Source organism: Phaseolus vulgaris, chromosome 11 (genome assembly GCF_051622355.1).
Source record: "Phaseolus vulgaris cultivar YP4 chromosome 11, ASM5162235v1, whole genome shotgun sequence".
NCBI classification, from domain to species: Eukaryota; Viridiplantae; Streptophyta; class Magnoliopsida; order Fabales; family Fabaceae; genus Phaseolus; species Phaseolus vulgaris.
Window position 1 is genome coordinate 5041597 of NC_143508.1, and position 14468 is coordinate 5056064.

General features: G+C 34.2%; 3 protein-coding genes across 3 annotated transcripts; all 3 read left to right on the forward strand.

Moving 5' to 3' along the window:
• Window positions 1–3156: 3156 nt before the first annotated feature.
• LOC137822637 (protein FLOWERING LOCUS D-like) lies at window positions 3157–4205 on the forward strand. Its single transcript, XM_068627569.2, has 3 exons — window positions 3157–3358; window positions 3439–3641; window positions 3753–4205. The coding sequence occupies exons 1-3, from the start codon at window positions 3157–3159 to the stop codon at window positions 4203–4205; spliced, it is 858 nt and encodes a 285-aa protein (XP_068483670.2).
• Window positions 4206–4424: 219 nt separating this feature from the next.
• LOC137822640 (uncharacterized) lies at window positions 4425–9795 on the forward strand. The gene is made up of 4 exons (XM_068627583.2): window positions 4425–4643; window positions 4726–4904; window positions 5026–7995; window positions 8137–9795. The coding sequence occupies exons 1-4, from the start codon at window positions 4427–4429 to the stop codon at window positions 9682–9684; spliced, it is 4914 nt and encodes a 1637-aa protein (XP_068483684.2). The 5' UTR covers window positions 4425–4426; the 3' UTR covers window positions 9685–9795.
• Window positions 9796–13136: 3341 nt separating this feature from the next.
• LOC137827222 (uncharacterized) lies at window positions 13137–13911 on the forward strand. Its single transcript, XM_068633482.2, has 2 exons — window positions 13137–13541; window positions 13631–13911. Exons 1-2 carry the CDS (start codon window positions 13311–13313, stop codon window positions 13742–13744), a joined length of 345 nt encoding a protein of 114 aa, XP_068489583.1. The 5' UTR covers window positions 13137–13310; the 3' UTR covers window positions 13745–13911.
• The last annotated feature ends 557 nt before the right edge of the window (window positions 13912–14468 follow it).

A 14468-nucleotide genomic window follows, 5' to 3' on the forward strand; every position in this document is an offset into this window, starting at 1 on the left:
AATGTTATTTCTATAGTAGTGTAGTGTGTGTAGCCTAAAGTAAGTTAAATTCGAACCCTAATGAATAATGAATTTTCAAGACAACTAAAATGTATAAAGGAAAAGTTATAAATAAAATTTTTTTACTAAGAAAAACATTTCTTCATCATATTGCTCCTAAAATAATTGTATATTTAATAATTATATTGAAAAAAAAATAAACAGGTAAAAAATAGGATAAATGCAATAAGAAAGAGAGAAATAGAGTAATTTTAATTAGTTAATGTAATTTTAAAATTGATTTATTTTATTAAAAAAATATATATTTTTTTAATTATAATCAGATAAATTTAAAATAATTTTCAATAAAAAAAATTTCACGTCTTCTTTGTGTGTTAAACTTGTTCTTCAAATAAATAATATGCGTGGACAATAGAAGGCTTAGTCCATGCTTATTTAAACTCACATATTTTAAAAGTATGTGGACACCTTGAAGGCTAAACACACGCTAATTTATGGCCATGAAAGCTAGTCTACGCATATTTGTGTTAAACTCACCTGCTTTAAAAATGTGTGAACACTTTGAAGGTCAAATCCACGCTAATTTGTAGTCATGAAGGCTTAGCCTACACTTATTTGTGGGAAACAAAAGGTATTCTCCTGGGCTAAACTCACACTACTTTAAAAATGTGTGGACGCTTTGAAGGCTAAGCCCACGCTATTTTAAATGTAATATTTTTGTGTGGGCAAAAAGTAAGTCAAACCCACGGTTTTTTTATAAATTTGTCAACACCTTGTAGGTTAAGCCCACGCTTGACCTACCCGCCATGTATCGTGCTCCTGCCAATATCTGTATGTCGAGTACATTAGTTTCGAAAGTACCATTAACGCTATGCTCACGATAAATACCATTTTGCGTAGATTTTTCATAGTTAAGGTCCGTTTTTGGCCAACTTATTTTTTGTAGTGTTCTTTCTCTCAATTTAAAGAACTCTACTTCCTTTTTTTTTTCCTCACTTCCAATTCAAATAAATTAAATATTTCTTTTATAACTCATTTCATAACTCTTTTTATTTATTCCATTTTTTTCCTATTATCCTACCAAAAAAAAAATGTAAGAAACATGAGTGGGTGTATACTTTACCCCTTTCTTATCATATGAGAAAATGAATAATAGTATTTTTTTCGTTACTTTCTTGCAGTAATTTCAGATTAAGGACAAAGATAGAGGAGAGAAAAATACGGGACAAAATAAATAATATGGTTTGAGAAAAAAAAAATCAAGCAAATGTAAATCACAATTAACATAACTAAATATATATTCCTTTTTATAATGTATAAACATATATATCAATACCCTAACCTAAAAGAAATATAATTAAGTAACAACATTGACACGTTCCATTTTTCATTTATTTATAACAATAACGATCCATTTTACTTACTACAACGTCGTATATAAAATTTCAGAACGAAAAACGGTCCAATCCAATCCAACAACAATCATCGGAAGTTCCACCGTTATCCGATGTTGCTTCATAGTCAACTAGCAATATGCAGAAATTGGTATCTTTTAAAGCATAATTCCACATCACCAACTCATATATATATATATATATATATATATATATATATATTTATATATGTAAATGTGATTACTAACACTACTGAATGTAATTTATCGTCTGTCTCTTTCTCAACACATCATATTATCTCTCTAATATTCATTATAATACGTAAATAATGAGATAGAGGACTGTAACATTCTGTTATTGCTAATATATAAAAAATACTGATATTTCTCGAGCATGGACGCGTAAGATCATATTGTAATTTGTAATTGTTGGCATGCAGATGGATTCTCGTAAGTGTTGCTGTAATTAACATGACACTTGAAGAATCAAGTTGGAATATCTCCTGATCCTATGTTGAATTATCCTTCATAGACGGTGATGGCATTCTGGGACTTATCGAAATCGTTGTCATCATAATCTACTTGTCTCTATTTTTTGAGCTCTTATGAATAGCACTTATAAATTGCAATGATTTCGGCAGCTTCAACTTCAGTTGAGTGTGTGGAACTGGAGCTACGTACCCTTCTCTCACACACACTCTTAAGCTTCTTTTGTTGCCATTTGGCATCCACTTGGTACAGTTAACGACCAAACGTGTTGCATGGTTACTTAAGGTACGTGACTAGTTTCTTTTATAATGGCCGTGAATGATTCTGTCAGCACATTGCTAAAGTGTTTGCAGTGGACAAGACTGGTTCTGAAAGTCTTGCACCCATTAATGTGTTTGATTCTTGCACGTGTTGTCTTAGTTTGCGATTTGTGCTCACAATGAAGTGTACTTACAGCAAGTGCTACATACAATCTCCAAGAAGCCCTTTAGAAGATTGACGTTGGACTGCATACTTCTCACCTCTGAGGTAAAGTTAATTGTGAAATGTTTCTATATTTTCTGTTGCCAAATGATCAATGAAAAAGACTGCCAACAATTTGTCTTTTCTGAATTTAGCTGCCAACACACCATAATGTGTGAAACACCTGCTTCGGAAAAGAGTATTTGTTTTCTTATTTTGGTGTGCACTATTTCTTAAGTTCCTTGTGGAAACTTCTCTTCATTTGCTGTTTCTTAGTCATTCAGATTTTTGAACCAGACTAGTCTAAACTCTGAAAGACTATGCTGAGACGAACATTTTCAATTTTAAATTTGACTAAAAAATATTATCTAAAACATCCTAAAGATTTGACCTCTGAAAATTGAATTGTTCTCTAACAGACTACTTTGAATTCTACCACACTGCAGTAGGCCCAATGCTGAAAGACTATACTGAATATATTAGTTATATAGCATGCATTATGGGGAGGATATATCTGAACCACGTCTCTGTGCTACTTATGATATCACAACAACGAACTTCATGTTAAATCAGTATATTTATCTGTGTGCTGAGTCCTAACTACTAATTATTCTGTGTTTCGAGCGAGAAAGCCTCCAAGCATTGGCTTATGAAATTTATCTTTCTGTATTAGTTGGGTTGGACCTTGCTCTCAAAGGTTGGAATTGGACGATGTATGTATAATACTACTGAAGTTTTTATAGTAGTTGGACTGAGTTTGTCCCTTTGGTCTCAACAGGTTTTACAGATTTCTGGTTTCAAATTCATACTAGATGGATCTAGAGAGATCAATAGAGGACCAGTTCTCCAAATTACACCCTTCCCTGCCAGAAAACACCAGAATTGGAATAGTCGGTGCTGGTCCAAGTGGCTTATCAGCAGCTTATGCGCTAGCCAGGCTTGGTTATAAGAACATCACAGTCTTGGAGAAACATCATACGGTTGGTGGCATGTGTGAATCAGTAGAAATTGAAGGTATATCTTGATTACACTCTCTTATGTATTGACTAATTAAAGTGACAATAGGTTTTGACCACTAGTAAATGTCTATGCAGGAAAAGTTTATGATCTGGGTGGGCAAGTTCTTGCAGCAAACAGTGCTCCAGTCATTTTTCACTTGGCAAGAGAGACAGCCTCTGAACTAGAAGAATTGGACTCACACAAGCTTGCTGTCATTGGTCATTCCACTGGAGAATATCAAGATATTAAAGTTGCTGATGATTATGTATCAGTTATGTCACTCACATTGAAAATCCAAGTTAGTTTTTGCTCTCTACTTTCAGTCTTTTATAGACACCTAATGGTTGTTTTTCCATAGCTCTATGACTTGAAATTTGAATGCGGTCAATTGACCTCGTGGTGTTGGCAGGAAAAGGTGAAGAATTGTAATCGTATTGGGGTCCATGCTGTCAGTGACATTACTTCAGACTTAACTCCAGAATTTCTTGAGCATCATGGACTCAAATCTGTTCCTAAATCTGTAGCTTATGGTTACACGGCTTCAGGATATGGATTTATTCAAGACATGCCTTATGCCTACCTTCATGAATTTACTAGAACGTCCATGGCTGGAAAAATTCGACGATTCAAAAATGGATATACTAGTCTTTGGCAGAAGATTGCTGAATCGCTTCCCTTAAAACTTTGCTGTCAAACTGAAGTATTGGCAATCAGGAGGAACTCTGATGGTGTCACTGTTAAGACCAAGAGCTTAAATCAAGTTGAAACTCTGGAATTTGATAAGATAATAATCTCGGGCTCATTTCCATTAAAATATGGAAGAACTTACCGATCATTTCCTTCAACTTGCATAGGTAGGTAAAATTCTCACTGCTCCTTATTTATGTAAGGTAGTGTTATTGTCTCCAGCTTCAAACCTGATTAAACAAGTCTATGGCAGATTGTGAAACAGAAGTAATGGATGCAAGTGACCTTGAAAAGGAATTGTTCAGCAAAGTAGAGACAAATGACTACTACACCACTGTTTTAAAGATTAACGGGCTGGAACATTTGCCTGTTGGATTTTATTATTTTAGTGAATATATGGAAGACCCCAGCACAATAGGACATCCAGTTGCAATGCAAAAATTTTATGCTGGCACTAATATATTCTTATTCTGGTCCTATGGAAACTCTGTTGATATTAAGGGACCAGCAGTCATGGAGCTTGCGATCAAGACAATAGAAGCCATGGGGGGAGAAGTTGAGAAAGTCGTTCTTCAACGCCGCTTTATGTACTTTCCTCATGTTAGTAGCCAAGGTATTTGTCTAATTGATTTGTTTTTTGAGAGTCCAATACTTTTTGCCACGAAAGAGCTCTAAATTCTGAAGCTTCAATACAGATATGAAAGATGGGTTTTATGAAAAGTTGGAATCAAAGCTTCAAGGTTCAAGAAATACTTACTATGTGGGCGGACTTATGGCGTTTGAGCTTACAGAGAGAAATTCATCTTATGCCATGGCTCTCATCTGCAAGAACTTTGCACATAGCAATGATTTGCCAACATTTCCTTATACTAAGGTAATTTGTCATTTATATGTATTTTGACAAATCAATGATTTGAAAACTCTAGATTTTATTGAATTTAGATGATCATGTTTTCCAAATAGACCTGCTCTTTATAAAAGTATGCTTTATGCAGATGTTGTTTCCCTTGCAAACCGAGTGCCAGAAAAAGAATCCTAAAGAATTAGGTGAATTGGCAGAAGTGCAATTTCCTAATTTGCCTACTTTGAATAGCTACTTGAAGCACTGGGGAACTCATCCAATCACTCAAAACAGGATTCTCTATTCTTGGATTAATGAAGAAGGGACTCCAGTATGCCGCAGGACCTACAGAGAACTATATTTTAATTCTTCTTGCATTACTCATAAGCTTGTAACAAGCCAAAAGCCGGTTTTGAAGCCAGGTGACAAGGTTCTCCTGGTCTATGTCCCCGGTTTGGATTTTATTGATGCCTTCTTTGGATGCCTAAGAGCTAAAGTCATACCAGTCCCAATTCTTCCTCCAGATCCCATGCAAAGAAATGGACAAGCACTAAAGCAAATTGAAAATATTGCCAAGTCATGTAGCATTGTGGCAATTTTATCAACAGTAGCTTATCACTCAGCAGTCCGTGCAGGTTCGTTCAAAAATTTAATCTCATTCATTGGAAAAAATGAGAAATCCTTGGCTCGGTGGCCGAATCTTCCATGGTTGCACACTGATACATGGGTCAAGAAGTCCAAAAGTATGGTTTTGGATCATCTTGATGAACAATGTGAACCTGAGCCAGGTGATATATGTTTCTTTCAATTTACCTCAGGTTCAACTAGTGATCCTAAAGGAGTCATGATCACTCATGGTGGGATAATTCACAACGTAAAGTTGATGCGAAGAAGATACAAGAGCACCTCAAGGACAATGCTAGTAAGCTGGCTTCCTCAGTATCATGACATGGGACTGATTGGGGGACTTTTTACATCTCTTGTTAGTGGTGGATCTGCAGTATTATTTTCGCCAATGACATTTATCAAGAAACCACTCTTGTGGCTTGAAGTTATTAGCAAGTACCAAGCAACTCATAGTGCTGGCCCCAACTTTGCCTTTGAGTTAGTGATTCGAAGATTGGAGTCTGACAAGGATAAGCTTCATAATTTAGACCTTTCGTCCTTGACTTTTCTTATGGTTGCTGCTGAACCAGTCAGACAGAAGACCCTGAAAAGATTTATTGAGCTAACCAGTCCATTTGGATTATCTGAAAAGGTGATGGCGCCTGGATATGGCTTAGCAGAAAATTGTGTGTTTGCCTGTTGTGCATTTGGAGAAGGTAAGCCAATCATTGTTGATTCGCAGGGAAGAGTTTGTTGTGGTTATGTTAATCACGACGATGCAGATATTGACATTAGAATAGTTGATCCAGAAACTTTTAAAGAGCTTCATGAAGATGGAAAGGAGGGAGAAATCTGGATTAGTAGTCCTAGTGCAGGAATAGGATACTGGGGAAGGGAAGAATTGAGTCGAAAAACTTTCAGGAATGAACTTCATAACCTTCCTGGACGTAGCTACACAAGAACTGGAGACTTGGGACGAATAATTGATCAGAATCTATTCATCACTGGAAGAATCAAAGATCTTATCATTGTTGCTGGAAGAAATATTTACTCAGCGGATGTTGAGAAGACAGTTGAGACTTCATCTGACATTCTTCGTCCAGGTTGCTGTGCTGTCATTGGAGTTCCTGAGGAAATTTTATCAGCAAAGGGGATTTCAACCCCAGATGGCTCTGATCAGGTAGGCTTGGTCGTGATTGCAGAAGTAAGGGATGGTAAGCCAGTCACCAAAGATGTGATTGAGAAAATTAAGACTCGTGTGGTGGAAGAACATGGAGTCAATGTTGCTTCCATCAAGTTGATCAAGCCCAGAACCATCAGCAAAACTACATCAGGAAAAATCAAGAGGTTTGAATGTGTCAAACAGTTCAGCGATGAAACACTGAGCTTGATACCAATAGGTCCAACACCTGTTTTGAGAAAGAAGTCGTTGTTAAGTCCGTTTACTACAGGAATGTTGAGAGAAGAAAAAACACCAGGGCTACTTGCATCCAGGAAAAGTATAAGTAAGAATGAAATTGTCGAGTTCTTGAAAGGGCTAATATCTGAGCAGACTGGAATCTCAGTCAACAACATCTCAGTCACAGACAACTTGACATCATATGGAATTGACTCAATTGGTGTGGTTAAAGCAACTCAAAAACTATCAGATTTCTTAGCAACTCCAATTTCAGCCATAGATGTTTTCACTGCATCCTGCATTCTAGAATTGGCTAACTTCTGTGAAGATCTTCTATCAAAGTCTCAGCCTCAACTTACAAGCAATTCATCCAATGTTCCAGAAGCTCAGACTGGTTCCACTGAATTGATTGTGGAGGTATCCAAGTCTTGCCAGTTTGGTATCCGTGTACTTCAACTCCTATCACTTATTTATATTTCTATCATTCTGGTGTCTCCTGCATATCTATCCGTCACTACTTATCTAAATTTCATCCTAAGTGCCAGTAAATGGATAGAAACATTTCCCTGGTTACATTACTTCATTTCCCTGACTTTTGCACCTGTTGCTTGGATTCTTTGCATGGCTTCTACTTGCATTTGCATATCATTATTTGGAAGCTCTTTCTTGGGGCCAAACTATGCCCTTACCTCTGAAATTTCCATCTATTCAATGGATTTTGTCAAGTGGTGGACACTATATAAGGCCCAAGAAATTTCTTCCAGAGTTCTGGCGGTACACCTCAGAGGAACAGTGTTTCTTAAATTCTGGTTTGAGATTCTGGGCGCAAGGATCGGATCCTCAGTTTTACTTGATACGGTTGACATCACTGACCCATCTTTGGTGTCAATTGGAGATCAAGTTATCATTGCTGAAGGTGTTTTGGTTCAAAGCCACGAGGTAAAGAATGGAATTTTATGTTTCAATCCTATTAGGATTGGCAAATGTTCTTCCATTGGACCTTATGCTGTTATCCAAAAGGGAAGTGTTATTGAAGAAGGTGCTGAGATACAGGCCTTGCAAAAGGTTGGACGAGACCAACATGTGCTCAAACCTGCAAAGCTTAATAATGACATTAAGGTATGCTATTTACAAGTAAGAAACGCTTATAAAAATATTTTATATACTCTGAACATATATTTTTAGGTTTTTCTTTTTTGGAAAATGTTAATTTTGCAACTTAGAACAATGAACTAATACCTTTTTTTTCATTTATTTCAGAAAACAGAGCTGCCTGTTAATACCAACAAAACTGAATATGATATTATCTACCACTTTATGGGAATCTATCTTGTTGGCTTTCTCAGCTCCCTTGCTGCGGTCATTTCCTACTTCTTATATATTAGGTTCTCCAACCAATCTCTGTCACCCCAACACTTTTCATTTGTTTGCATAGGTGGGGCCTTCCATTGGATCCCGTTTACACTCGTTGCATATGCTACCATGTTTTCTGAAGTTTCATCAAACCCAATCACCTTTGCCATTTCATTTACCAGTGTCTATTTGCTTCATGGTTTCATACTCATCATTCTCACCACTGCTTTTACTCGTCTCCTCAAAACTAGTCAAAACCAAACACATTTTAAAACCTGGCTTCGATGTCAAGTGACAACTTCCTGCCACCTTAGATGTGCAAAGCTTCTCTCAGGAACAGAAGCCTTCTGCATATATCTACGCCTTTTGGGTGCCAAAATTGGTAAGCATTGTTCCATTAGAGCCATCAACTCAGTTTCAAACCCAGAGTTAATGTCAATTGGTTCTGGTGTCCATCTTGGAGATTTTAGCCGGATAATTACAGGTTTTCATTCTTCAAGTGGATTTGTTAGTGGAAAAATTGAGGTTCAGGACAATTCGGTTATTGGGAGTCAAAGTGTAGTCCTCCCTGGTTCTCTAGTCCAAAAGAATGTCATACTTGGTGCACTTTCAGTTGCTCCAATGAATTCCACACTCCAAGAGGGTGGTGTCTACATTGGATCAAAGTCCCAAGCTGTCATAAGGAATTCACGTGATGAATGGATACAAGATATGGATAAGATAAGCAAGAAAAGAGTTGGTGATTTGAATGCAGAACTCCACAAAAATGACTCACAGAAATTGACCCTGAACAGAACGTGGTTTCAGACCTTCTCAGCACTCTTCACTCAGCCACTGCTACAAACAGTGTTACCTCATATAGTGTTGGGTCTATCAGTCTTTGCTCCCTTGAACTGTATTGTTTACCTAAAGAGTGCCAAGAAGGTTCAAATATATTGGTTACTTCCCTTGTTTTGGGTTCACTCGGGAGCCTTAGCATCATTGGCGTGTGTGATAGCCAAATGGATTCTTGTGGGAAGGAAGAAAGCAGGTGAAACAGTGCCAATATGGAGTCAAAGGATCACATTGGACAGCACATGGCAGGCCATTAGAACCTTAGTTGGAGACTATTTTATGGACATGACTAGTGGATCATTTTGGTTTGTCTTGTGGATGAAGTTGATGGGTGCAGATGTGGATATGGAACATGCAGTTTACGTAGATAGCATGGGAGCCTTATTGAACCCAGAAATGGTGAAGATTGAGAGAGGGGGTTGTGTAGGAAGAGAAGCCTTGCTCTTTGGACATGTATATGAAGGTGAAGGAGGAATGGTGAAATTTGGAGAGATCAAAATAGGAGAAGATGGGTTTGTAGGGAGTAGAGCTGTGGCCATGCCAGGTGTGCAACTAGAGAATGGGAGCAATCTTAGTTCTCTGTCACTTGCCATGAAACAAGAAATCATTAGATCAAGATGAAAAATCCTTGTACTCATATGCTGCCTTGTCATTTCTGCAATCACAAAAGCACTGTTTCATTAAATAATATGCATAGATCATACAGTGAAATTCTACTTGAATTTCACCTCTATTTCTCACTGCATACCTTGAAAATATTAAAAATAAATATTCAAGTATCTTATCTTTTTGAAAATGTAGTTTCCAAATATATAATATACTATCTTTAAATAGCAATGTAATGTTTTAAACATGATGAATCCAATATATTTGCTAAATAATTTTTAAATATTATGTTTCTATGAGAATATCGAAATCTGTTAGGTCATTTATATTGGTATTATTTTGTAGAGAATTTCAAATTTTAAAATATTACATGTTCATAAGAATTTTTTATAAAAATAATAATTAAATAAGATCCAATAGCATCATGGATAAAAACTACAGAGCACGTGAGAGCTTTAATTTAGAACAATTAATAAAGTGTCTTTTTTTAAGGCCAATAAACCATGTATATAATTAGCAGGGGTAGGAATTGTATTGCATAATTAGAGAAAAGGAAATGAATATTTCATTTTGCCTCATTTTTGTGTGTTTATTACTTGATTTGTTCCCTTTTTATAATATTGATTTATTTGTGTATACTAGTTGTATAAATAACCTAGTTAAACATCCAAAGAAAAAGCTCGAGTTAGATATGTAAATAATCCAATCAAGCACAATCCAAATCTTCATTCTTAGCAAAAGGAGCAAGGTAATTAGATAACTTAATCAACATAATAGAGGAATCCCAACTCCTAAGAGATTTAGATAAGTAAATATATAAAGGAAAATAAACAAACTCTCGACCGTAGATTATCAAATTAAAGTTAAAGAATCATCATTAACTTTTTTTTCTCGTAGTTGGATTCTTTCTCTCCAGTAGTTGTTCAATTAGTTGGGTTCTTACTCTGAGACCATTTAATTCATATGACTGGTTTAACTTGGACGCAATCTACCTGTTCTTGCCAGCTTCAGGTCAGTTAGAATTTGGATGAGTTCCTAATTGTCTCTTTTCAAGCTCTAGTGATTTAACCCTTTGAAAACAAGAGAGTTTCTCTTGCGATGACACTTCGACGTTCAAGTCAGTAAGAGTATAAAATATAATGAGTATAGAATAAAATATGAGTTGAGAGTACTCCCTATGTTATATATTAGATGATCCTTTTTGTAGAACTGGTATATTTAGACTATGGACGGAATTTAGTCATGATTTTGTCTTAATTATTAAGACTAATTGATTGAGATTCATTTATTTGTGTTCCCTCATAAAGTTAGATACACATAGGGAAACGACTTATAAATGACCAACCATCGAGTCAGACTTATAACCTTATACTACCATAAAAAATTACTTTATGTTTGGATATAGAAATTTTCATAATTTATAAAACATTCAAATATATCAAATCATTGTTAATAATTTAAAAATATCAATTTAATGAAATTTTATAGTCAATTTTTTTTTATGTTATTTTTCAATCGAATTTGTCAAGTTTTTTTTAACTAATTAACATTGACAAAAAAGTTGTTGATTGACGTCTCACAATTCTTTATATTGATATTAATTAAAGTTATTTTAACGATATTTTTATTGTTTTTTTTTTTCAACTTTTCAATCGACTCAAACAATTCCTCTAGCTGACATTTGAAAAAAAAATTCAAAACACCTCCAGTTAAGATCTACTTTTGAAATATGTGAAAATACGATTTATTTTTTAAGCTCTAACTATATATAAATAAAGTTAAAATTCAAAATTTTATAGAGTTTGAGTCTTGTTTACTATCCATTACTAGGAAATATAGAACAGTTAAATAAAATTTAAAAACAAAAATTAATTAATTATTATATTAACTAAAAAAATTATTCATATCTAAATTATTTTTATTATTAATAAAAATTTATAAAATAATTTTTAAATTTGTGTCTAAATTAATTACCTAAATTTTATAAACTAATATTTTAGATTTTAAATTAGTCTCTAAATTATTAATATAGACTAATTTAGAATATAAAGTAGTAAGTACCTAAAATTTTGGTAACTAATGCTTAGATATCAATTTAAAAATTATTTTATAATTTTTTATTAATTATAAAAATTAATTTTTATTTAATTATTTAAAATTAATTTTTATTTTAATATTTAAAATTAATTTTTATTTAATTATTTTTCTTGTAGTATTATTACATGAAAATTGACTTAATATTCAATAATTGAAGCAGTTATGAAAATATTTTACAGTTCTAAAATTTTATAAATACTCATTACAGTGAGTATTTTTGACATTCAATACTTTTCATTTACTTTTACTTACTTATTCTAAAACTCTTATCAATTTAAACATTGAAAAATCTTTTTTAAATGAATCATTATTCTACCATAAAACTCTATAACTTAAAAAAAAAAAAATTGACTCTTACAGATCAAACATGCACGTTTGAACAAATCCTCAATAATAACAGAAACTATATTAGTTTCTACGACATAATATTGTTATATTTTTTCAACCAATTTTGTACAAGTTTGCCTAATGTCTTTACCATATAAAGATAAAAAAAAAATATGTTGAAAGAAAGTCAAATTACACCGTTTGGACCTGGAGAATTATGAGTGTGCATTTCAGATATATATCGCTTATGTAATACACATACTAATACGAACAGTGATACGACACGGATATGAAGATACATATATAATATTTAAAATATAGGACACGAAAACATGAATTTATGTGCAAAAGTATGTTTCAAATTATTTTTGGAGAGAAAAATATTTTTTATGACTGATTCAAAATGATTTGTTTCTTATTTCTATAATCATAATAAAATTTATACAATAAATTTAAATTTTTAAAAAATTAATATATTTTTTATTTTTAAAATTATGTTATAATCGTGTTAGAATTATTAGAAATTCAACAAATATTTTTTAAATTTTATACTTTATGAATACATACAAGTATTCGATATCCAATATAAATATCCGCCACCAACACATTATTTTAAGAAAAAAATACTGTCCGAGTTTACGATCTTAAAATCTGATTCATAATCAAGAGACCTAAATTAAAAATGCATCCTTGAAAAGAAAAGAGAAGCATGGCATGGCAGCAGGGTCATGAACTGCCCCCACCCAAAATCATTGGAGGGGCCCAGCTGAGACTATCTTTTCTTTATGCGATTTTATTCTGCTTCCCACCAATAATTAAGACCCACGTGTCCCGACAATGACGCCGCCAACGTACCTACGAGAGCATGTCCACCTTGACACGTGCCGCACCCTCAAACGTATTGTTACCTCGGAATAGTGTGCGCGTCACACTGTCACTGTCTCTCCATCCCCAATTTGCCCCTCTCCTTGTCTTTTTCTCTTTCTCTCTTCTTTACTATTCACTGTTCTTCCTTCTCTTCTCACACACTACCAACCAAGAGGTTCATATTGTCAAATTATTTATTTCAAGCACACACTCTCACCCATCAATCTCCTTCAACGGGTTTTTCAAAAGCTTCCTCATTTTGGCCAGAAACCAAGGCAAAAAGCAATCTTCAATACAGAGAGAGAGAGAGTGACGAAAAAAAATACAACAAAAATCAAGGGTTCTTCAATATGCCATTCCTCTCTTCTTTAGGCTTACATCTCTACTCCTCCAATACAATGGCCACCAAGAAACCTCTAAACCTTGTCTTCTTCATCTTCCTTGTTTCACTACCATTTGTTCAATCCTCTACTTCAAGTGAGTTCAAGAAAACCACTCTTCATTTCCTTCAGGTTGTTTTTGTCTCTGTTATGTCTCAAACAAACATTGTAGGAAGCGAGTCCACTCAAACAAACACAGAGGTATGCGATATTATGCAAAAACAAAATGGTTGCAACTTATTTTGATCTTTGTTTTATTTTATGTTGGTAACATGGGATTTTACTTTTAGGATGCAAGATTTGGGAATGAAGCTGCTTCTACTCGCATGGTTGAAGACTCAGCTAGAGAAGTTCCAACGGGACCTGACCCTCTTCATCACAACAACCACCCTATAGGCCATTGATTTTCCTTCCTTGAAAAACTCTCCAATATATATTTTAATACATGTTAGGTTCATGCTGATTCCACTATTTTTATCTGCATTACAATGTACTGCGACAAAAATATATATTTCCATTAATAGTTCAATGTCATATCATGAATATAATTCAGTGCTTATGGTTTTGATGTACGAGCCATATCTTCTCCAATGTGCTTATTTTTGTACATAATCAGAAACGCTTAAATACTTACTTAATTGGATCGATATTTGTCAATCTTTTTGCATTCCATTCTGTTAATCGTTTATGAGGTGAAAGAAACAGTATGGTGTTTGCATTACTTTTTACACCATTCATTCCAAGAAGACAAAACAACTTGGACTAGAAAGTGGAACCATTTGTTGCCTTTACAGAGCAATCTGCATTGCAAATTGGTGGTACAATTTTCAGAGTTGTGGAACCATTTCTTTTTTCTGCTTACAGTTTTCAAGTTCAAGTTCAGCCATTAGTGCAGCAAATTGGTACAACACAAAAACGCCTTCTGAAGTGAAAAAAAGAGAGTCCTAGACTCTTTTTAATTGAAGAATTATTTGCAGATAATGATAAATGAAAGTATGGCACCTAAGAATTAAAATGCAAAAATTCCAAATTTCTCTGATGTTTAGGCGATAAACGTGGCTTCCTTCAATGAAAAAGCTTAGTTTCTAGCTTTTTGCTGAGAAACGTGGCATGATAGGAGGCTATGGT